Here is a 24,419-nt window from a genome sequence, read left to right as displayed (position 1 = left end):
TCTATTTTCCATCGATCAACACTCTAAGACAAGATCATGTTGCAACTTTCCAAGAAAACAAATAGCAACGAAGAAGATGCAAACATCTTATTTCACGACTTCATCACCATGCACTTCGAGCATCCATGAGGACCATGACATCTGCTTCCTCTGTCGGGGAAACCTGACCTCGTTGCATTAATGCGTGTCAGTTGACTTCGGTTGGGGTGTTCTAATTTGGTCCTATTGAATTGATGATCATTATTATGACTTCTCTTCCATTGATGCTTACACATGCCTCTTCCATCATATTCTTTAATTTTAATCTTCTAGTGTGTAACTACTATAAACAAGGTTTTTCTCTCAAACATCTTTTTGCTAGGATGGAAGTAATGAAAACATAGTTCCATATAATAGACTAAAATTGATCTTGATAATGCTAACTCTAGAACAATATATTAGGTTAATATTATTATTATAAATTTCAATAAAAAATAATCAAGCCGGGTAAAATATATTTTTAAAATACTTCTTGATTCGTTCTATTACTATTTTCATATTTAAAAAAAAATGAAAATTTCGTTTAGAATTTAATTATCCCTAAATCATAACAAAATTTGGTACAAAATGGGCTATAACCCAAATGGAACTAGTACTCCACACTAAATGGGCCAAGTGGACAACCACATTTACCAATATTCTTTTCATCCTGTCGAGTATATTTTGAAGAAAAAAAGAAAAGCAAGAGCGGTAACACAGAAGCAAGCATACGCCTTAGCTCACCTGAACATTACCTCGATTTGGCGGGATGAAGACGCCCAAATAAATTCACAGGTATCTTTGTTCGAGCAAAAAAGAGGGAAGTAGATGAAAATTAGGTCAAAGTCAAATAGTAATCGAACGATGCTTACCGGACATGAAAGTTTGATCAGATTAATCGGCAAGCGCCGACGATTCCTCCCAAATCGTCAATCTCTTCTGTCAGACCCCATTCAGGTTCGTCTTTTTCAATTTTTTTTTCATAATCAGTCATACATGATGGTTATTGGTTATAATATACTAATGTATGCGATATTATGATCGGATTCTGTTTGTTTTGATTTTCAGTTATCTTCGAGTCTCGTGAAAGTTGAAAATGAAGCAGAAGATTTGTCAGAGGAACGCAATGATAATTTGGCGGGGACTTCGGGTTCCGATAAGGTTACATGTCCGGTTTGCGGGAATAAGGTTCGAGGAGAAGAGTACATGATCAACTCTCATTTAGGTATGCCTGCAGTCCAACTTACATTTGAGTATTTCTGGATTAACCTGTTTTTTTCGTGAATTTCTTCCTTATGATCACCTTTATTTTCTTTTTGGGAATTTTTCGTCCGAACTATTGTCAATACCTGTTCTTGGTGGAATTTCTCTTCCATCAGGAGATGTCTAGTTTGATTCACTTCATAGGCATAATCCGTAGAGCGAAGTTTCATTACTGGTTTAAGTGGCCTATGCATTCTAGTGTTTGTTTATTGGTTTTATATATCATTATTGTAAGCTTAATATGTTCTATGATTTTGGAAAATCTTATCTTGATGAGTTTTTAGTTTGTTTTACACATTTGCACTCTACTGGAATCTTACAGATGCATCTGGTTGTAGATGCATGTTTAACAAGAGGGACCAAACGAAAATTAAGCCAGCAGACACTTCTCCAGTTCAACTTCTCTCCCAGATCAAAGGTCCAAGCTTGCCTGACCAAATCGGATGATACAAAGTCCAACATTATCAGTGATGTTAAAGATATAACAGAATTAATTGAGGTTGATACTGAGGAAACCGACAGTATCATATATGAGTCATCTTCAAGTTCAGACAATGCTTCACTTGTTAATATAGATGGTTCAGCCGAAATCTCAGTGAATGATGACACTGTAAATTATGGTGGAATAGTCAATTCTCCTTCATTGGTTTCTGAGATTGAGGCCTCTGAAAATGAGAGTGGTGACTTGGATGATGACATATCTGGGAAGATTCTTGCAACCTTCATTGTTGGCAGAAAGTTTGGTGAAGAAGGGGAATTACATACAGAAACAAGTATTACCTTCTGTAGAGATCCTGAAAATATTAAGGACCCTAATGCCATTAAGGTTAGTTAATCTATTTACTGTATTGGTTACAGTATGATTTCAAATGTCTTGCAAATGTTTAAAGAATCACATGGTTTTGATCCAGGTTCTTTCTGGAGAATCTGAATGCAATAAAGTGCTTGGTTATATACCTCGAGAGCTAGCTGAACATTTGTCAAAACTAATGGACACATTTGGCTTGACCTTTGAGGTATAATAGAATTTCCCTCGAATGCTACTGATTTTTTGCTAAATCAAGTGTCTTTTTTTGACTATATGATTGTACTACAGGGTCGTATCATGTCTGTTCCTGAACACTCTCATGCTGCTGTTCCAATTCAGATTTGGTGTCAAGAAAAGACTCCTTATAGTGAAATAGAAGGCGAAAAAGTTAAACTCTATAAGTCATTATGTCAACAAGTTTTAGCCACTGTCAGATTAAGTGAGGAATCCCCTCCTGGCATGATGAAGTACCAACAAAACTTTTGCCTGTTGCTACAAGAGGTTTTGAGGACAACTCCTCATGTTTTCACACATGATGAAAAGACCCTTTTAGGTACCTATATCATACTCTGCATCATCTATAAATGCCCCATGTTTATGTAAAATCCCATACTAATATTTCCTTATGTATGTTTTCTGTTTGCAGAAAATTTCCTTTTGCTTTCTAATGATAGCCAAAAGCTCTTTATTCGTCTTTATACACGAAAAGGTGTCACTTTATCTCTCCTTTAAACATTAGATCATCATGTCCTATTATTATTGTTACAGATTTCACTCATTTCAGTAATTTGAAAACTCTGTAGATATGATATATAATTATATATCTATATTTCTTACTCCAGGTCCATGGTTTCGGATGTCTAATATATCTTATGCTGAAATATTGGATCACCAATCAGCAGTGAAGGAACTCTCTGGTAATTTAACTTTGTATTGAAATAATTTTACATAAGGCTAAAGTTCAAATTTTTATGACCTTGATGAGATTGTTTATCTTGTCATCATGCAGCAGGAGGTTATGTTTGTTCCACTGAAACCACAAGTGAATTACATAAAGATGATTTTGAAAGAATCTTGAATCTTCTCAATGTTGGTGAACTACGGGAAATGTTATCTTTGATTAAAAAGGTTTGCATTATTTCAAAGCTGGATTACGTTATCAAACACCTTTTTTTCTTCCCAAAATTATATCTTGATGGAGCATTCTAGAAGGTTCCTCCTAAATTTGGTTGATACTGTAGTTATGCTCCTAAATTTATCTATTGGCTTCTGATGACCACACAGGAAAAGAATTACTGTGTGGACAGATACGGGCCATATATTCTTATCACTTAATAATAATATTAATCTTTTTCTACATAAAAAAAGATATTCAACTATTAGACTTAAGCAAGATTATTTCATCATCTTTTCAGAAACACAGTCAAAGTCCACGCAAACAGGATTCTATTTCTGCACTTCTTTCTGCATATGAAGAGAAATCAAGGTCTTGAGATTTTTTCAAGTTCTCAACTCAATTTATGTGTAATTAATTACTTCTCTATATTAGTTATAATCATCAATTATGTATACTTTTTATACTGTAGGTTATTGTTAAAGAAAATGGTCTTGGAGAAAACAGGATCTTGCATACGTATTTCTCCAGCTGCTGATTTGCTAATTTGGCGTGTTGAGGTAGTGTACTATGGTCTCATGTTAGGAACGTAATCACTCATTCCATTCCTGTTTCTTTTTCATTCCATTCCATTCCATCCAAACACACCCTAACTTTTTAAGTTGTTTCCATGTAGAGGCTTTTCTTCTGTAATGGGGAACAAGATCTGTCAGCATTTTTACTTGTGGATTTGGGAATTGTCAAGTATCCAACTTACAATTGTGTAATCACTGACCAGATTTTTTCTAACCGAAATGATCTATTATCTTATGAAGAGGTAACACTAATTACACTATACTATTATCACTTATTTCAAATATCCTGTATCCTTATTAATCTATAATTGTAACATGTCAACAGGCACTTGAAGTTGCACAAATCATGGATGAATCTCTTGAAGAAAATAACTCATCAATGGTCTTAAAATGTATTGCAATATCTGATTCACATATATCCATTCAAACCTCCAAAAATTCATCTGCACCTTTTCAATGCTTTTCTGCTTCATGGGTTTACTCCAAGGTGGTTTTATTAGGTGTTTCTTTTCTTGAGTCTGAACGTAGGTAAGGGCAAAATGGTATTTTTCTCATCTTTTTTTTTTGTATGTGATTTTAAAGGATGAGATAATTTACTTCCACTCAGGTACAATGATGCAATTAATTTGCTGAAACGCCTGCTACTTAACTTTCGTAATGATAGAAGAAGAGGGTATTGGACATTGAGACTTTCCACTGATTTGGAGCATCTGGGTCGGGTCAACGAGAGCCTATCCGTTGCTGAAACCGGGTTGGATGACCCATGGGTTCGGGCCGGGTCAAAAATATCATTACAAAGACGGGTGCTCCGGTTAGGAAAACCACCAAGAAGATGGAAAGTTCCAAGCTTTTCAGACTCCATCAAACGGAAGATTCCAGAGGTCCATGTTGAAGGCAGGCCATTAAATTGTAAAACCGGAACAAAAAGCCGGTTTTATGGAGAAGATGGAGAACAATGTGGGGTAGAGGAGCTTGCTTTACAGTATTACGCAGGAGAAGAAGGTGGTTATTGGAAAGGAGTTCATTCAGAAAGTGGGATTTGGCTAACTGTTTTCGGGATTCTTATGTGGGATGCCATCTTTGCTGACGTGGCCAATGTCTTTCTCACCAGATTTCAAACATCACCTTTAGATTTGGAAACGGACTATTTTTATGAATCAAGGAAAAACATTATAGAATCTTTACTAGTAAAAATCCAACAAGGAATGGGTGAAGAGATGTTGATAACTTCATGGGAATTACATTTCGGGACAGCCTGTCGTTGCGTTAACTGGAACAGACACTCGTTGACTGAGCTTCGAGCGGTTGTGTCATGCATTGGTGGCGGTTGTCTGGCGTCCATCTGTCGCCACCTGGCGCAGGATTACCGGAGTTGGTCTAGTGGCATGCCGGATTTGTTACTCTGGCGATTCCATTCCGATTATAGCGGTGAGGCTAAGCTTGTTGAAGTTAAAGGGCCGAGAGATCGGGTTTCTGAACAGCAGCGCGCTTGGCTTTTGTTTTTTATGGATTCCGGTTTCAATGCTGAGGTTTGTAGGGTCAATCCTCCGGTTGCCAATAAAGTTTTCGTATGATAAGGGTAAGATAGTAATTTTACATATGGTAACACGTTTACCAAAACCAAAACAGATGGTATACTACAGGGACTAAACTTGTAGTTTACTTTAATACTTTTTTTTATCCAAAATGTATAGTTATTTATTAGGGCAAGATTGAAGAATAGCAATGTAGTTTCTGTATTTTTTCTTATTGTAACATTTTTTTTACAAAATTGTAATAAGACGTTTAAGAAAATGGGAACACAAACCAATCAAATGCGAAAAATTGTAATGTGTTTGTATTGATTTGTTTATAGTAGCGATTTATTTTGTTATTATAATATATTATTATACTTAGAAAAATTTATCCATATAAAACCATCATTTAAATGCAAAAAGTATCACATCTATTAGTAGATAGATTTTTCGAAGTATATTAAGAGTTGATGCTAGAATATACAAGTAAATAAAAATGTGTTATAGTTTTTTTCATTTAGCCCAAATAGACATGACTTGAATGTGTGAAGTTCTTAAAAAGATGATATGTTTGCAATTAAGTCCCTTTAGGTTAAGGGACATCCAATAAAATGAAGATTAGCATATACCCTTTATGCAAGAATGATATACACAAATTAAGAAAATGTCCAAATAATATAAGTATACAACATGTTTAAAACACATAATTCCTTAAACCATGTTTTTCTAATATTAAATAAGGTGAGACATGCAATCCCATAATTAATTTCTGAAATAACACCTAAAAATTATAAATTTTATAGTACAAATGTCAATGACAAAAAGGTACAATGGTTAAATGTGGGAATGGGGCCATGTGGTTACAAAGATCAACCAGGGTTACACCCACATGGATATGTCAAGCACCAACCTTGCAAAACTATGTGCAATTTATTAACAAGTTTACAATCTTTCGATTCTTTGATCAAGTCCCTCATTTATTACCAAATTTGTCTTTTTCTCCCTTCTTAATTAATTTCCAATTCTTTCATAATGATTCATGTCCCACAATTTCAAAATCATGTTACTTCTTATTCCATGGTGGGCCGACCCGGTTAACCAATGTCGGGTTCATATGATGGGTGGTTAGATTTGAATATTGAACCATGGTCCATGTTGCAATTCAAGTATTGTTGTAGTTAGTTGCACCATATAATTTAAGGTGATGTGTGCATGTGTAATATGAAAGCGATCATACGATATATGAACAATCATAATCACATAATTTTATTACTAGAATGAATCGTAGAAGATAATAGTATTTGGATGCACTTGTATTTTTTGAAATTGTTGTAAAGATACATAGTGTTGGAAAAATTATGAGTTTTTTTAAAGAATTAATAGAAACACCTTTTATATTATGGAAGTATTTTAAAATATGAAGAAAAAATGGTCTACCATGCATGGTCATATATATATATATATATATATATATATATATATATATATATATATATATATATATATATATATATATATATTATCAATAGATTCTTAAAATAAATGTAGTTTATCTTTCAAACAATTATTTTTAATGATAAAAATATAAATATCTTAGTTTTTTTTTTCTTTCTCAATTATGTGACAAATGATAAATTAATTTGAAATAATTAAATAACTAAGAGTAATCTACATTTTTAATCCATTATAGTTTTTTTTTTCTTTCAAATTTTGGTCCGTTCTTATATCGTTCTTTTACTCTATTCCAAGTAAAATAACGAATTTTGTCCCTAAATACATTTGATGCTTATAATTTATTGGTCCAAAAAATATATTCATTACGTTTGGAATGAAAAAATATTACAAAAATCTCAAGTAATAACCAAAATTACAAGAGTTTTTAGACTAAAACTGAAAAAATCATAGAGACTAAAAATGAAATTACTCTAACCAAAATTAAAAACAACTTACCAAACCTTTAATAACCAACTAATTTCAATATAAAATCACTAATTAAATATGAATTACACATCCAAACACCCAAAATAAATGTCGACAACCTAAACAGTAAACAAAGTACAAAGTGAACTCCCATTTGACAAAAGCTTCGATGACTTGTACAGTGTGCTAACATCATTTATGTTGACTTTGCTCTTCTTACTTGTACCTTACAACTCAATAATGCATATTAGAACATATTTACGACATCAAATATCAGCTTTCAGTGACGTGTACACTCTTCTGACATCAATTGGTAGTTATAGTTACCGTGTTATTAACACTTGTACAGTACAACTCACAGATGCATTCCTAAACCCTTTTAAGACCCATAAAATCCATCTTCCCTCAAAGCCTCAACCATAAAAACTCCCACTCAACTCCTCAAAACCAACCCATTTTCCCTCCAAACACAAAAATGATCAACTTCGATGACTTGTACAGTGTGCTTACTGCAGTTGTACCTTTATACGTAACAATGTTCTTAGCATACGCATCTGTAAAATGGAACATTTTCTCACCACAACAATGTGGTGGAATAAACCGATTTGTCGCCATTTTTGCTGTTCCTCTTCTCTCATTCGAGTTCATTTCAAGAATCAATCCGTATAAAATGAACCTCAAATTCATAGCAGCCGATGGTGTTTCAAAGGTTTTGACATTAATCGTTTTGTTTTTATGGACAAATTTGTCAAAAAATGGAAGTCTAGATTGGGCTATCACGATGTTTTCCCTTTCTACCCTTCCTAACACACTTGTTATGGGAATCCCACTTTTGAAATCGATGTATGGTGATGATAAAGAATCGATCATGGTTCAAGCGGTTGTGTTGCAGTGTATAATATGGTACACATTGCTTTTGTTCTTGTTTGAGTATCGAGAAGCTAAGAATTTGATACTGACAAGTGGCGGTGGTAACAATATCAGTAACAATAACAGTAGCAGTATCAGTAACAGTAACAGTCAGAGAAATGATGAAAGTTTTTGGGAAGTTCAAGAAAGGGTGGAGAGAACTACGCGAAATGAAGATGATATTGTTAATGTGATTCAGAGTCTAAATAGGGTGGCACCGGCAATCGCGACCGCGGTTGATGATGATAAAAGAGAGTTGCATTTGTTTATTTGGCGTTGTAGGTGTTGCAGTTCTCCAGGTAAGTACTGTTTGGATAAATGATGTTTAATAAAGAAAATACCCCTTATGAAAATTTGTAAAAAAAAGTTGGTATTTTTTAGGAAAGTCTCCTTTTCTCTGGGTTTCTCTGTTAAGTCGTTCTTTCTGAATTAATAACAGGTGTATGTGAACAATCGGTGGAAGTATGCAATAGAGAGAATGAGAAAGCCGAGAGTGTTGAAGAACCAAACATTATTGAGTCTCAGGGGTCACCTTCAATGTTAAAGAAACTCTTGAAAATGGTATGCTTTAAGCTGGTGAAAAACCCTAATTCGTATGCGAGCATACTTGGTCTTAGTTGGGCTCTTGCTTCTTGCAGGTAAGCATTTGTGTTTCTAAAGATCAAGATGGAAACACTTTTTATTTTATTTTTTTATTTTTTATTTTTTTAATTTTTTAATTTTTTTAATGATAAAATGCAGATGGGGAATAAAGAAGCCACAGATTCTTGAAAATTCAGTTACCATTCTCTCAGATGCTGGCCTAGGAATGGCAATGTTCAGTCTAGGTATGAACAAACCCTAGAACAGAGAACAGATTATACTGCGTTTGGTTTGCACTAGACTTGGACTGTTGACTAATGTCAATGGAACAAAAATTGGAATTTTTTGTTCCACACAAAAAGGTGGGACAGTTGATCCCTCGTCTATGCAAAAGATATAAATGTCTTTTCTCATCGTGATTATATAAAATAGCATTAGAAAGCTTGTCAGGTCTCGTCCAATCTACTCCAGTACTGTCTCGTGTTGACTTAATGACATAGAACCAACTGAACAAGCTTTCTAGGGATATTTTGTATAATCACGATGAGAAAGGACATTTACGTCTTTTGCATATATGAGAGATCAAAAGCAAGTCTTTGTCTCACCTTTTTGGGTGGAACAAAAATTTGCATTTTTGTCTTGTTGACATTAAGTCAACAGTCATAGTCCAATGCATGTCAAACGTAGTATAACTTATTCTGTTTTGTTTGTTAACAAACAAGTTAACATGCCTTTAGTGAAATGTTGTAACAACATTTTTAACTAAAAAACCTACATCTATTTTAATGTTGAAGGCTTGTTCATGGCTTCACAACCGAAGCTAATAGCATGTGGGAACAGATTAGCAGCCTATGGCATGGTGGCAAGGTTTGTAGCGGGACCCGCTGTGATGGCAGTTGCTTCTATAGGTGTAGGTCTAAGAGGCACTATCCTACAAGTTTCTATTGTTCAAGCTTCTTTACCACAAGGGATTGTGCCCTTTGTGTTTGCTCGTGAGTACAACTTGCATCCAGACGTTTTGAGCACTGCGTAAGTCATATATATATTTTTTTGTAATTTGATCTTATAATAATCAAATTCTTAATCCATTTTGTTTCACGTTTTGAGCACTGCGTAAGTCATATATATATTTTTTGTAATTTGATCTTATAATAATCAAATTCTTAATCCATTTTGTTTCTTTACAGGGTCATTTTTGGAATGATAATATCTTTGCCCATCACAATGTTGTATTACATCTTACTAGGCCTCTAAAAAAGGAGGAAAAGTTGATTCATGAGTGTTCATAATATCAAAAGACCTAACTATATTTGTTTAACTAAAATGACTGTATTAGCTAGGTGTTTTTTTCTTTTTGACTTAATGCGAAAGAAAACTTAGCAGAGAAAGTTAGAGAAGTGAGGCTTTCCCTATTAAGTCCTAACTTTTTACAAATTGCCTTGATGCCTTCATTTACTTTTTACTTCCATTTCCTCAAGCATGTTGTTATTTTCTTGAGGAATGGCAATGTACTTTCATTTCTTTCTATTACAACATTATACTTTCAATTTCTTTCTTATTAAAGTATTGTATTTCGACAATTTTAATATATTATAGCATTGTACTTCCAATTTTTTTCTTTTTAGGAAATTAAATTTTGAAAAATCTACCCAACATAGCAACTAACTTGAGCCATAAAATAATCCAATAAGTTTATTTAAGTCCATATGGCATAGAAAGCTTACTTGTGGCTAATCGCACGCTCAATCAATAGCACGTTAAAACGGGCCCATCTTCATTTTATCCTCATATTAAGCATCATTCTATCTTCCCACACCATCTAACTGGGACCCACAATATGAAAACATTAATAGCGAAAACAAATAGGACTTTAGTTTTTCATATAAGCTTTGCATACATTGCAACATATTAACATGGACAATGAGGGAATGGTTGGCATATGACATAAAGGATTCAATGGTTCAAGGGTAAAAGAATAAAGTATGATTATTATTTGTAGTTTCTTTGGTAATTTACAAAAAGGGTACAAAGATACACTCAGTTTCATGTGACTTGTTTTGTCCATGTCAGAAACATGTAAGGGGCCCTAATAAGGCCTCATAAGACTTATGAAGTACTATCTTTGAGGTAGAGGAGCTTCTTTATCTATATATGTAGTGAAAGAACCAAAATAACACAAGTAATTGGTGTTTTTTTAACCATCATACTTGGCTTTTCTATGCAAAGTAACAAGTGTTCTTTAAAATTTTTAAAAAGGAACACTATATCTTGTAAGAATGAGCACTATATCAAGTTGGAATTTTTATAGTATCATCTAGTTGAAATCAAGAATCATAACATGATTGCATTTCCATTGAGCATTTATCTTTTCTCATGGTAAACATTACACTAATATAGGGCTTAAGCTATAAAGAGATATATTTTTGATTTGGTAATGTAACCCCCTGACCATGTTGTCAAGCGATTAGAATAGGAAAAATTGTCATTTTATAACGTTGTTTGTTGTTGGCATATAATGGATTGGAAGCTTTAGAAGGCTCCCTTTTTGTTTTGATGTAGTCATTTGTATGTTAGCACATGACTTATGCCATTATATGTGCATGATCTAACTTGCTATGTTCTCGTATTTATGTAAGCACATCTTTTTGGTTATTTTTAATAAAGTTTCGGTCGTTTAAAGTTTTTTTTTGGGTGTACTCCTTGTTAGAAATTGGGGGTTACTAGTTGATATCATGTTTAAGTGAATTAGGTTTCAACCATAAAAACTCTTTGCTTGCTTCTACAATTACCAAGTATTATGTTTTTGTATTTCTTTTGATTTAATGCAAAAACATGTGCTTAATAGAGAAAGTTAGGGAAATGATGCCTTCTTCATTAAGTCCTAACTTTTTATAGTTTTTCTTTCATTTATTTTTTCCATCCATTTCCTTAAGTGAATTGTCATTTTTTCAAAAGCTAAATGAAAGAAATAGCAACATGCTTTCATTTATTTGTTTATATAGCATTCTAAAGTTCTTTCCATTATAAAATTTTAATTCCAATTTCTTGCTTATCAAAGCATTGCAGTTTGACAAATCATAGAATTGTACTTTCAATTTCTTTTCATATTAGGACATCGTATTTTGAAAAATCTACCCAATTATAGCAGTAATGCTAAAGTAAAATGTTGTAATACGAAGAAAAATGAAAGTAAAATGTTATAATATAAAAAATTAATGAAAGTATATTGCTGTTCTTGCATTTAGCCCTTTGCTCAAATATTTTTTAAACATCATTTACCCAAAGAACACTTACTAAGAACAAAAGAAATACGGCCTCGGTCATCATTTTAAGCTCTTTGGCAACTATCTTGAACATAAAATTAAACCGATAAGTTTATTTCGGTCCATATGGTGTAGAAAACTTAATTGCAGGTTGAAATGGGGCCCATCTTAATTTTCTCCTCTTATTAAGCATCTTCTTATCTTCTCAAGTCACCTAACCAGACCCACATACCGAAAACACTAATAAACGAATGCAAATAACTATATATAACTATATAAGACCTTATTTTTTCATATCAATTTGTTTATTCCCCTACAAATACATAAATTGCAACTTATAGACAAACCATGTATCATGTATACATGGTAGGGTATGTACACAAGTTCACACGTTGTGCTCACACTTAATTTCATGTCCAGAATCCAACAACAAGGTTTATGATACGTGTCCCTACAATAAACACTCAAAGGTCTCAAACGTGTTAGGTTGTGAGTCACTTCCTAATACTACATAAGTCAAGTGTGATATAGTGACTTAGTGAGGATATAAGATAACAGTGTCACATGAAGGGTTCAAAGATTCAAGAATAAGTATATAAAACATGGTTATTAAGTGTAGTTTGTTTGGTAACTGACACAGGGGACAAAGATACCCTCAGTTTCATGTGACTTGTTTTGTCCATGACAGAAACATAAAGGGGCCCATTAAGGCCTGAAAACAGTTTTAGTATCTCAAAGCCAAAGAGCCTTGATGCATCATATGTAGTGTAGTCTTTCTTTTGAGTTTTGAGTTAACTTAGATTCTTTAATTCAACCAATAAATATCATATTCTAACTAATAAACATCGATGAAGAACAGAATTCAACATCAATTAGTTAAGTTTTGACATGTAGATGGTTATCTTTGCACATGCTTGTGATATGTCATCAGGGTATTTACATCTAAAAATCTTATGTGATGTGTCATCTTTTGCTTGAACAAGAATTCCATGCAACCCTTTAAATGGAAAACAAGTAATGTCAAGAACAAAAAAAAAAAAAACACCCAAAACCCAAGGAAACAGATTCAAGAAGTAAGACATAAACTGAATCCCACCCAGAAACACTTCCATTGATTTCTCCAACACAGAATACTTTGTGGCATTTCATCAAACACTTTGCAGTCAATAATTGGTGTTAATGAAAAGCTGGAAAATGCGGTGATGTGTTTTAGTGACTGAAGAATTCTGAAGGGGAAGGATCCGAGAATCTTGAAAGACGCAGGAGATTAGAGTTAAAAGAATCCATATGTGTTTAGTGTTTCCCAGATATCAGGTTGTGCTCTTGTAGGGATTTCTACGAAAAGAGAGACATCATTTGGCGGGAGTTGAACCTATGTTCGATCTGAGTTTCCATTATATATTTGGTTATGAAGTAGTTTTCGGTTCATTTTTCTAAGAAAACTAGTTCTCCATTTACTCCAAATCTCAAATACAGTTCAAATGGAGCTACGTGACAGAGCCAACGACTTGAGCAAGTTGCTTAGCCCAAACAGTCACGTACAAGTAGCAGCCAGCAGCCGAGCATATGAAGGTTGAAAATCAATGTTGTGGCAAGGTGGAGCTAAGATTGTTGAATAAGAAGACTTAAAATGATCAATTTTTAAAACGAATGGTGGGATTTAGGTATAGCGAGTTAAGAGGGTGTTTTGATCGGGAAAAAAAGAGGGTGAGATTTAGGTATAGCAAAACAGGTGTTTGGATAGGGAAAAAAAAATTATTGTTTATTGTTTATTTCCACTACAATAAGCTGAGTTTAAATGTTTGTATAAGAATCCTTAAAAATCAATTTATTGTGGTGAATAAACTAAATAGACCTATTTTAATAAGTATCCCCTTGCTTATTGCTTATTCCTACCATAAACACTTTTGCAAAAACTGTTTATTCTCACCGCAATAAGCTAGTAAACAATAAGCTAATAAATTATAAGTTAATTTATCCAAACACCCTCTGAGTTTAGCTAGTTGTATTTGTAGTTTAGCTAGTTGTATTTGTATTCCACAAATGGGGTTGCACTCATTTGTTTTTCTATTTCATGGAGTGGCTAGCTAAAGGCTTTGATAAGTTGATGTGGAGCTAAACATATTGTAAGTACGCCATTATATCGTCTCGATATATGTTGTAAAAACAAACATTTTTTCAACTTTACATAGATGCTGTTTGTTTTTTCGAAGCAAAAATTCATAAAGTCTGCGGATTATCTCTGCTACCCTCTGTAGCAGAAGAGGTGGACCCAACGGCTGCAAATTATAATAAGAAACGTGTTTGTTTTTTTTAATATCTACAGGCTGCTACAAATATAAAAAAATTAAAATAAGTTGATTTAATAAACTGAAAATATTTTTTAATACCATAGCAGAATTTCAGCAACATTTCAATAATAATTCAACAAAATTTCAGAAAAATATGACATTTAAGTATAAATTTATGACATTTCAACACAATAAAAAAACACTATCATCAAAGATTTGATAACAATAGCATGAAGATTCATCAACAACAAAGATATCAACTACTTAATAAGAAAAATCAAAATATTAAGATGAAGCAGGAAAATCGAAGTTGCTCCAGCAATAAAAAAAAAAGAAAAATTGAAGATTAACCATGGCATAATTTTGTTTCAACAACAATACAAAAAAAAGAACTTATCGATATTAAGACCGGTGCCGACGACTGGAAGAGAGGGTGACCGGGAGGAGGGAACGCTGGAGTGGATGGAACGCCGGTGGGAAGGAAGCTCCGTCGGGATTGATGCGATCGATTGGGGAAGACGACTTCATGAGAGAAAAAAAATGCGGCTTTTTTTAGGGTGATAGGCCGATTTTTTAGGGTTAAGTTTGAAGAGGCTAGAAGTGATAACTAAAGTGCTGCCCCAAACAGATGACACGCAACAAAGGTTTTCTACTTCAAAGGCTGCGAAAAAAGAATCTATTATGGGATACAAAGTGCTACGCAACGCAACAATAAGAGGTTTACAGACGTTTTTTTTTTACAAAAGACAAACACCGCCATAGTGGAAAAGAGAGAAAATCATTTGCATTTGTAGGTGTATTAAATTTCATTTTTTTTCCACTCGCTTTTCTCCGTTGCCAAGTTACCACCTCTTCTCATTTTCTTTACCACGGTGAATTAAGATATAACTTATGTGAAACTTAAATGACCATAATAAATATGACACCATTTTTTCCTAATATAGATCCGCTACTTGTTATGGGATAGTATCGAAAACCGAAGATATTTTGTTGACGACTTAAATGAGATCCTACTCTTCTATGTAATTGAATTTACATGAGATTTATGATAAGGGATATCTTTCCATAATCATTTTCATTTACCATAGAAAAAATATATATACAAATCTACACGCCAAAAGCTTATACAAACAAAAATGGGTTGGACCTATAGTATGGATATACACACGAACACAATTATCACTTATACCAACAATTTAAACTATCATCTAATATGAAACATTGGCGAATTTGAAATAACATTTTAAAATATATTTTTGAAAATATAAACATCTCTTATTAAAACGGACGTCTGAATTCTCCAAAAAAATATAAAACAAATAAAAATGTTGAAAATGTAGGAAGGATAATTGGGATCAATGCAAAGAAAATTACAAAATGTAATAAACATGCTTCTTACATAATCATATACTAGGTGATAGGCCCGTGTGAACACTGGTGCAATAATATTGTTTTGAAAAAAATTATACGAAATATAAACAGATGATTGGAATTAACATAAAAAATTACTAAATGTAATAAACACAAAAGATGTTGTGAATCAAATCTTGATGACAAATTTGGTATTTATAAACCTTAAAGTACTTCCTTGTAGACAACGTTGGTCGTTGTGTTTAATAGGTTTCCTTCTTTATCCATGATTAGCACCTTTACCCTCCTTGGTTGTTACTCTAGACAATGCAACATAAAATTGTTTGTGGGTGAACACAAGTTTTTGCAAGAATAACCCAACTCTAGAAAGCAATTGACTTTGGCTTTTAATGATTGTCATTGCAAAAGACAACACCAAAGGGAATTATTTGCAGATAATTTTGAATGAAATTTGTTTATCATATGGATTTAAACGAATTCTGGGTATGAACGTTCACGTTCCAACATTATTTCCTAAAATGGTTTTTGTTTCAAGCACACGTGTTGATAGGTTGATTACACACATGCCCATCCCATTATATAGTTTGAGAGATTGATCAATATTACACAACAACATTACAAGATCCCCTACTTTCAACTTTAATTCATGATTGGGTATTACTGACAACTTTATCGAGTTTAAAACATCAGGTGAGTACAACGCTTAGGTTATAAAAGTGTACCGATCAAAATTACACAATTTGTCTGAACTTAAATATGTCCGTGAATCACCCGACATCTGATTAAGCATATAATCATTTATCTTGTCTACTTCTTCATGAGGATCTGGGTACTCAACTCCATTTCAGTACAACTTATCATCATCAGACTGTTGGTCAGAGTGTGTCACACCTTCCCCGACCCATGGCGGAAATGCCGAGTGGTGACGGTACATAGATTTCCCAAATCACAGAGCACCAACCATAACTACCTATTTAAACGAAAACCTATATGTATTCAAGGTGATAATCCTTTTTTGACTTGATCTTTACTCCATCCTAGGAACACATGTGATTTTTGAAAACGTCAACGTGATGTTGATGAGTTCACAAGTTTTGAGGTAAATGATAATAAACTCTTTTGAAAACTTTCTAGAAATTTTCTGATTCTTAAATTCCTGGTTTTCCTATCTCACTCCATCCTAGGAACACATGTGATTTTTGAAAACGTCAACGTGATGTTGATGAGTTCACAAGTTTTGAGGTAAATGATAATAAACTCTTTTGAAAACTTTCTAGAAATTTTCTGATTCTTAAATTCTTGGTTTTCCTATCTCTTATCTTTTAGGATACTTGACTAATCCTATCTTATTATCTTTTTAGCATATTTTATTAATCATAATTTAATATCTTTGTGGGATATCTAACGATCTTATCTTATTACCTTTAGGGTATTTTGTTAATCCTAATTTACTATATTTGTAGGATATTTAACTAACCATAACGTATTTTATCTACCATTATAAGGCGTCCCTAATGGTAGTCGGATCTCTAAGGTGTTTGTAATATATTACCATGAGACCTCATAATTAACATAGTTTGACTAGTGATTATCCCACCACGACGGATCTCTAAGGTGTTTGTAATATATTACCATGAGACCTCATAATCAACATAGTTTGACTAGTGATTATCCCACCACAACGCTTCATCAGATGTCGAATAATGATTAATAAGAGAATTATCCTTCATGGATTGTAGCTAGCAATCGCAGGTGGGGGTGACAATCTCTGTATAGATCTATACACATATTTCTAGTTCTCGCAAGATTAATGATTACAGGTATCGGGGAAGCCGAATTTAATCAAGGCTAACAGATGAATATTAACAACTCACTAACACATGAACCTTATGTATTTATCTTTTATCTTTTATCTTTTACCTTTCTTAGTGATTTCCTATAATTATTATAATATAAACCCTTTTATTTTATATTTGATAGTTATATCTTTTAGATCTCATATATACACACACACACACACAACACACACACACACCCTAATTATGGTGATTTGAAAACAGATATTTGGACAGAGTAACGATTAGGTATAATGCATATTCCTATATTTGACTATCATTACTTTTAGCTACTATGTTATCATAGGGATTTGGTTAACATCTAAGTATTATCTCTTCCTAGACTATCGGGCATCATAAAACTTAGGCATAATATCATAGCTTACAACTAGGCATAATATATATAGCCACATTATCCTAAGGCTTTAAGCTTTATAAAATGATTGATATTTATGGATATAAATATATTTTGATAAAATAATTTGATAAGCATGTATTCCCCCGTAAAACATTTAAAATAGTGAAATTGGGGTCGTGAACTCACTCTATTAGTGTATTCTGAAGCATCCAAGCTATTGCATCCAAAGCTTCGTGCCATTGGGAGTACATCCAAAAAAGCTTGAGAGATAAATAGAGAGTTTCTGGTGTGAGAAAATCAGAAAATGAGCACCTCTATTTATATTGATTGTGCACGCAACACATTTCATGCGTGATGTGCAATTGCTTCGTGGCTCCAACCAGAGTTTGCCAAGTGTCACATTTCTGATGGTCCACGTCTCCCTAATCTCGACGAATCTCGATGTTAGACGTACGCATCGAGCATGGTGCGCACTTGGCGTGCACCTCTAAATCTTTTTGAAAAGTTCATATCTTCCTCATACGAATCTTGTTTCTGTTGGATTAAGTGTTTAAGCTCATAACTATAATTTGTATATACTTAAATTGATAGTAGCACAGTCATTTTAGGTTGCCCTCAAAACTAGCAACTAGACAAAATGATTTTAGAGAAAGAGGTTGATTTATTATTTGATTAATAAATTGAAATAAATAATTTGTTAATATATTATGAGAATAATATATTAATTAGAAATAGTAATATTTAATTAATATTTAATCAGAAATTAATTGGAATTAATTTTCGGATTAAAGGAATTAATTGAAAGTGTAGGGACTAAAGTACAACTGTTCAATAGTTGAGCAAGAGGCAATCTAGAATCCTCCATTAGGCTTGGACGGTTTCTTCATGCCTAAGGGGTTGTAGAATAATCCCTGGTGGATAAACAAGAAAGTGGATAATTACCCGGTTTAAGATAATCTTGGATTAAGGCTTATCTAGGGTTTCCTGACTGCACTGCATATATAGCCTTAACCCTAGAATTTTCGGCCATTTGCTTCTTGTAAGACATAGCCGAATTTTCTAGCCTTTCTCCTCCTTCTCAATCATCTTACTTTGCTAGTGTTGGGTGTGAACCACTACAGGCGTGACATTTATGACACTTTCTCTCAAAAGGATTTAACAACACAAGGACTTTTCATTGTTATTACTAAATAACAATCAATGTATGATTCTTCTAACCCTTTTTGTATTTTTTGAAAATATGCTAGTGTTATAGGGTTTCTATTTTGTTGTTCAAGTTTATGTTCAATTAGAGAAAACATAGATCAATTATTAGGGTTGCATGCACATATAGGACTTATATGTTTTGCATAAATCCCATCAATTTCATACATTCTTTATATATATTTGTGTAGCTCTCTACTAGTACTACAACTTTCCTTAATGTTGCGTTGCCAAATTTTTAACTTTTATTTTTAACACGTATTTTATATTTTTCTAAACATTGTATCTCCTTCATACGAACTCCGTTTTTAAACTTTTTCCTTTCAAAGTCCTTATCTCTCGGGGTACTACAATTTTCCTTTTAATGACGTTAGCCAAAACTCAGCCGATTTCTTTATACCATTTTGACATTAATAACATTATAACGCGTTTGGTTTTTATATTTTATAAAGTTATAACTCCTCTAATCAGAGTCAGATTTTTACAAAGATTATATCCTTGGGTTCACTTTGTTGTGTACTTTCCAAATACATTGACCATTGTTAAAAGTGATATAACTCTTTGGTTACTTATTTTTTATCCTATTATTATTATCTAACTGATCATATTTTTCCTGAAATATGAAAAGTTTTATTATCATCATTGGTTGATGCTGATCTCTAGTGACGATTGGTGATGGGAATTTCACAATTGCCACAGAGTGAGTGGACGATTCATACACTTGAGGATGTGATGAGGGCTTCTGTTACCAATTCAGTTAGAGTTGGAATTCGTATCTTCCACTGGCATAATTCGCCTACAACAACAATTTTCATGCTAATATTAGTATGCCTCCTTTTGAGATGTTGTATGGGAGGAGGTGTAGGACCCTGATTTGTTGGGGGTGATGTTGGCTAGACGATATTAGGGAGCATGAATGTTGTGATCCATACTACCGAGATTATCCAACGGGTTTGTGAGACGGTACAGACTGCGTAGAGTCAACATAAGAGCTATGAAGACAGACGCCGTTCCAAGTTGGAATTTCTGGTTGGGGATTTGGTTCTGCTAACAGTGTCACCTTGGAAATGTGTCATCCGATTTTAGAAGAGGGGTAAGTTGGGCCCCAAATATATTGGGCCATTTTGGATCATTGCTCGTGTGGGAAAGGTTGCTTACCGATTGGAGCTGCCTAAGGAGCTCATTCAGATCCATAACACTTTTCATGTTTCTTGGTTGAGAAAGTGCTTAGCATATAAGTCAACACTTGTACCTTGGAGGACATTTAGGTGAATGAGAGCCTGGATTATGTAAAGAGTCCATTACGGTTTTGGAGAGGAAGATGAAGACCATGCACAATAAGGTGATTGGGTTGGTGAAGGTGCATTGGCAACACCAGAAGGATTCTAAGTGGACTTGGGAACCTGAGGTAAATATGTGCGAGCATTACCCATAATTATTTGCAGAAGTGGAATTCAACGATGAAAACCGATTCAAGTGGGGGAGATTTGTAAGCGCATTTCCAGTCTTCATGCTCTAATATCGAAACCCTAGCCCCATTAGAGCATTCTTATGAGTTTTTTTAGCTTGAAGTGGATCTCTGGTGGTGAAATGAGCTCTTGGAAGTGTTGTTTATGTTGTGGTTGTCTTTCCCCTTGAAGATTCAACCTTTTATCTATAACACCCATAAAAATCATGTCAAATTTAAACTTTTAAAAAATGTTTCAAAACCATTAATCATTACAAAACTTATTTTCAAAATAATATAATATCAGAGTATCCCAGAAACAAAGTCATAAACATGAGGAGTTGTACGTTCATGCCTTTTCCTTCCCGCGCTCACCTGATGTAACTAAAACAAAACTGAAGCTAAAAGCCCAAAGATTAGTGAGTTCCCCCAAAATACCCATACACACAATAATACACATATAACCACAAACAACATACTATGGGTCCAGTCAACCATCGGGATGGAATACCCCAGGCCCTCAACCATCTGGTTGGGATGACAACATACTATGGGTCCAATTATCCTCGGGATGGAATACCCCAGACCCACAACCAACAGGTTGGAATGCCCACATACTACGAGTCCAATTATCCTCGGGATGGAATACTCACGACCCACAAGCATCGGGTTGGAATGCCCAGGTCTATTGGCTTTCGCACAAAGTAGGTAAGCCTCAACCGTCAATCAAACATGTGCACATATAACAGATAACCAAATAACAATCTATAGACATACAAACCGATCTAACCGATCATAACCACATATAACATCCTATCAACCAGGATACTGATCTAACGGATCATAATAGTATATACCATCCTATCTACCAGGATACTGATCTAACAGATCATATAGTACTCAAGCATATAACATATCCGGATAACAATCCAAAAGGGCCAACCTTGGTGCCTTAGACCCTTGAGTATAGTGAGGAAACTCACCTCGCAGATGTCGATCTTAACTGATGAACCGAACTCCCGAATCGCTGACTCCCCAAAAATCCCAAACTATCCGATAATGAATATTAAGTCAATAAATGGGAATATAAATCTTGACCAAGAGTCCTATAACTATTCATAGTCCATTTTTCCTCTTTCCCAAATTTAGGCCAAGGCCCAATGCCAAACGATGATCCATAAGCCTACATATGCAAGGCCCATTGTTGGCCCAATTTTCCAAATTGGGCCCAACTCCCTATTTGGGCCTTATTCCAAGATCCATATTCAAAATTGGCCCAAAACACCATTATTCAGAAAGCCCAGCAAGGCCCAAGTCCAATTAGTCCAAAAGGTGGCCCAATCCTAAAGCCCAACTTGCAAAAGCCCAACAGGGGGTCGTACGCTGGGCGTACCCCTATGGTACGCGGGGCGTACTGCATCTCGCGTTGACTGAAAAACAGGGCCATTGACTCGGTATGCGGGGTGTATTGATCCCTACGCAGGGCGTACGCGAGTCTGTACCAAAACTCTCTTAAGTGCTTAATGACTTAAGTACTTAAGCCCATACTTCAGATCCATCGACCAAAAGTGTCTTAGAATCATAAAGTCTTGAAGGACGTCCAAAAGGCTCTTAATCCATGGTCTTAATCCATTAAGACCTTTCTATTACATGCATGGGACATCTTAAGCCATTGGGACCTCATTTTTCTCACTTAGGACATCTTCAAGAGTCTAGAAGGACAATTTATTTCATCCAAATCATATCGTGCACCAACTTGAGATTTTTGGGACAAGAAATGGTTCCTTAAAGCTAAAATGACAAGATCTATAACATACATGCATAAAGTTTGAAGCTTTTTACCTTTTGGAGCTTCTAGGGCACCAAACAACTTCAGATCTACTAGCTTGTTCTTCTTCTCCAACTCCTTGATGCAACACCTTCTTATCCAACTACTCAAAATACACTCTATAAGCTCACACACTCAAGGAAATGATTAGAGTTTGGGGAAAATGACTCTAAACAGTGGAGGCTGAGGTAAGAGAGGGTTATGAGCTCATAAGGTTGTTTATATAACACTCAAACCCTAAATATTAGGGTTTCCACTTGACGTGAGTACGCCCAGCGTACTAGGGCGTGCCTAGTACGCTCAACGTACCTTATGTACGCTTAGTGTACCCTCTTGATTCCCAAAGTTGCAACTTTTAGCCCTTAGGCTTCTCAGGGGTTGACTCCTTTAACCCCCAGGGACTACAAATGACAAAATAATAATAAAAGAGAATTCAGAAATACCTGCAAAATCTCAGGATGTTACATTATCTTTGCTTTGAACCTTTGTAAGTGATCAAGATCCAAAGTTTATGGTTGTGTTGCATTAGATCCAAGTTTTTAGCCTTATTTAGTCCCTTTTTGGCCTTGTTCCTTTGGAGTTGGAAAATCCAAGTACCAAAGGCTGATTTGTGATGTTTTATGAACGTTTGTAAATGGGTTGGAGTGCTTGTTTAGGTCCAATATATCCATACATGGAGGTTTTGGCCACTTAGGACTCATTTAGAGTTATGGTTTAGATTTTTGCTTCAGTGAGCCATGGAAATGGATAAAGTTGGAAACTTCATATATATGAAGTTTTGAGTTATGGATTTAAGTGATTGAGAGCTTAATGGAATAAGCTATTGGATGTAGTTAGCGACATGGACCAGTAGGTGCCGCGACGCGATTCGTGAAGGTCGGTCGTGACTGTTTTGTCTCCTAGTGGCCGCGATGTGTCAGGTAAAGGATCACGATGCACTTGACTATTGTTCACTTTTTTACAAGCTTGACTTTTGGTCAAACTTGGTTGGTTTTGAGCTATAAACTGAGATTGGACCTTTATTTCATTTTAGGTGGTTCATACTAGCTGATTCGAGGAGCTATGTTAGAGTGACTATAGTTTTATTATTAAGTGACTTTTCTCATTATACTATGTATAAAATTATATGTTTTGATTGATAAATTGTCTTTGTGACTTTTGTATTAATTACTATGATTAGATCATTGCAACTGTATGAAAGACTATGATTGGATCATAACAATTATATGAAAGACTATGATTGGATCATAACAATTCTGTGATAAACTATGATTTGATCATATTTTTTGCATGAAAGACTATAGTATGAAAATATTAAAAACTATGGTTGGGCTAAAGTTGGACTGTAGCAATGAAAGAAAGTGTAAGACTGTGATTATGTCATATATAGAATTCTCAAGGATATGTAGTATCTTGGATAACTCATTAAGCTTTGTGCTTAGGATTTAAACTTTAAATGTTTTCAGGTTGTTCTGATAGCAAGTTTAAAAAGGCGCGACATGACTATATCGCATCCATGGATCGATTTTGGAGACTTCCACTGATTTGATTTTTACTATCTTGTTATTACTTTGGTTTTGGAATATGATTTGACATGTCTTGAACAAATAGTTGTTTTTATCATACTTTTAGGAATGAGATTTGGATGATTACTCTTAATTAAAAATGAAAAAAATTTGATTTGAAATTTGGGACGTTACAAAAAACACCAACAAATTTGAAATTTCGTTTTCTCATAAATTTTACACAAAAAAACTCCATGGTTTCTCTCTTCTCCCTCTTAGTTTGCACAAGAATGATGGCGTCATAAACCCTAAAAGTTTTTAGCCTAAAACTTATTTCATTCTCACAATTAAACTACAAAACTTTATTTTATCCAAGTATTACCCTAAAAACACTAAGTCTCATATTTTCACTTCTCAATTAAAACATTTTTTTTAAAAAAAAAATACATATCTAAACTCAAAATAATTTAGATTAAGGTCTAGACTAATAAATTGTAATATACAAAAATACCACATACACTATATTTCATCTTGGGGAGGTTTCCATCTCTAGTTCTCGTGTTCAAACATATATGTCCTATTTACTCGTCAAAGATACATTAAGCAAGATGGTAA

General features: G+C 34.1%; 2 protein-coding genes across 4 annotated transcripts; both read left to right on the top strand.

The window, feature by feature from the left end:
* Nucleotides 1-742: 742 nt before the first annotated feature.
* On the top strand, nt 743-5,618 carry LOC111896950 (fanconi-associated nuclease 1 homolog). Of its 3 annotated transcripts, none has more exons than XM_023892924.3 (13): nt 743-975; nt 1,087-1,243; nt 1,620-2,107; nt 2,193-2,297; nt 2,378-2,642; nt 2,736-2,798; nt 2,932-3,006; nt 3,102-3,217; nt 3,505-3,575; nt 3,676-3,763; nt 3,880-4,020; nt 4,104-4,306; nt 4,386-5,618. In XM_023892924.3, the coding sequence occupies exons 1-13, from the start codon at nt 847-849 to the stop codon at nt 5,350-5,352; spliced, it is 2,868 nt and encodes a 955-aa protein (XP_023748692.1). In that variant the 5' UTR covers nt 743-846; the 3' UTR covers nt 5,353-5,618. The 3 variants fall into 3 exon arrangements, with proteins under 3 accessions (XP_023748692.1, XP_023748691.1, XP_023748693.1); XM_023892923.3 differs by having other exon boundaries at nt 744-975; nt 3,099-3,217; XM_023892925.3 differs by lacking the exon at nt 743-975 and having other exon boundaries at nt 1,104-1,243; nt 1,604-2,107; nt 3,099-3,217.
* A 1,995-nt stretch (nt 5,619-7,613) lies between these two features.
* LOC111896953 (auxin efflux carrier component 1) lies at nt 7,614-10,313 on the top strand. The gene is made up of 5 exons (XM_023892928.3): nt 7,614-8,420; nt 8,561-8,759; nt 8,863-8,948; nt 9,498-9,732; nt 9,891-10,313. The coding sequence occupies exons 1-5, from the start codon at nt 7,688-7,690 to the stop codon at nt 9,955-9,957; spliced, it is 1,320 nt and encodes a 439-aa protein (XP_023748696.1). The 5' UTR covers nt 7,614-7,687; the 3' UTR covers nt 9,958-10,313.
* Nucleotides 10,314-24,419: the final 14,106 nt, after the last annotated feature.

The sequence above is a fragment of the Lactuca sativa genome, chromosome 1, assembly GCF_002870075.4.
Source record: "Lactuca sativa cultivar Salinas chromosome 1, Lsat_Salinas_v11, whole genome shotgun sequence".
NCBI classification, from domain to species: Eukaryota; Viridiplantae; Streptophyta; class Magnoliopsida; order Asterales; family Asteraceae; genus Lactuca; species Lactuca sativa.
Note: the sequence above shows the minus strand (reverse complement) of the source record. Positions and strands in the feature narration are given on the sequence as shown.

Bases quoted from the DNA above. Each gene is read 5' to 3' on its own strand.
- LOC111896950 (XM_023892923.3), top strand. From the start codon at position 847: ATGAAAATTAGGTCAAAGTCAAATAGTAATCGAACGATGCTTACCGGA. The intron at 976-1,086 runs GTTCGTCTTTTT...TTTGATTTTCAG, and splicing joins TTCTGTCAGACCCCATTCAG to TTATCTTCGAGTCTCGTGAA. The intron at 4,307-4,385 runs GTAAGGGCAAAA...ACTTCCACTCAG, and splicing joins TTTCTTGAGTCTGAACGTAG to GTACAATGATGCAATTAATT.
- LOC111896953 (XM_023892928.3), top strand. From the start codon at position 7,688: ATGATCAACTTCGATGACTTGTACAGTGTGCTTACTGCAGTTGTACCT. The intron at 8,760-8,862 runs GTAAGCATTTGT...GATAAAATGCAG, and splicing joins TGGGCTCTTGCTTCTTGCAG to ATGGGGAATAAAGAAGCCAC. The intron at 9,733-9,890 runs GTAAGTCATATA...GTTTCTTTACAG, and splicing joins CCAGACGTTTTGAGCACTGC to GGTCATTTTTGGAATGATAA.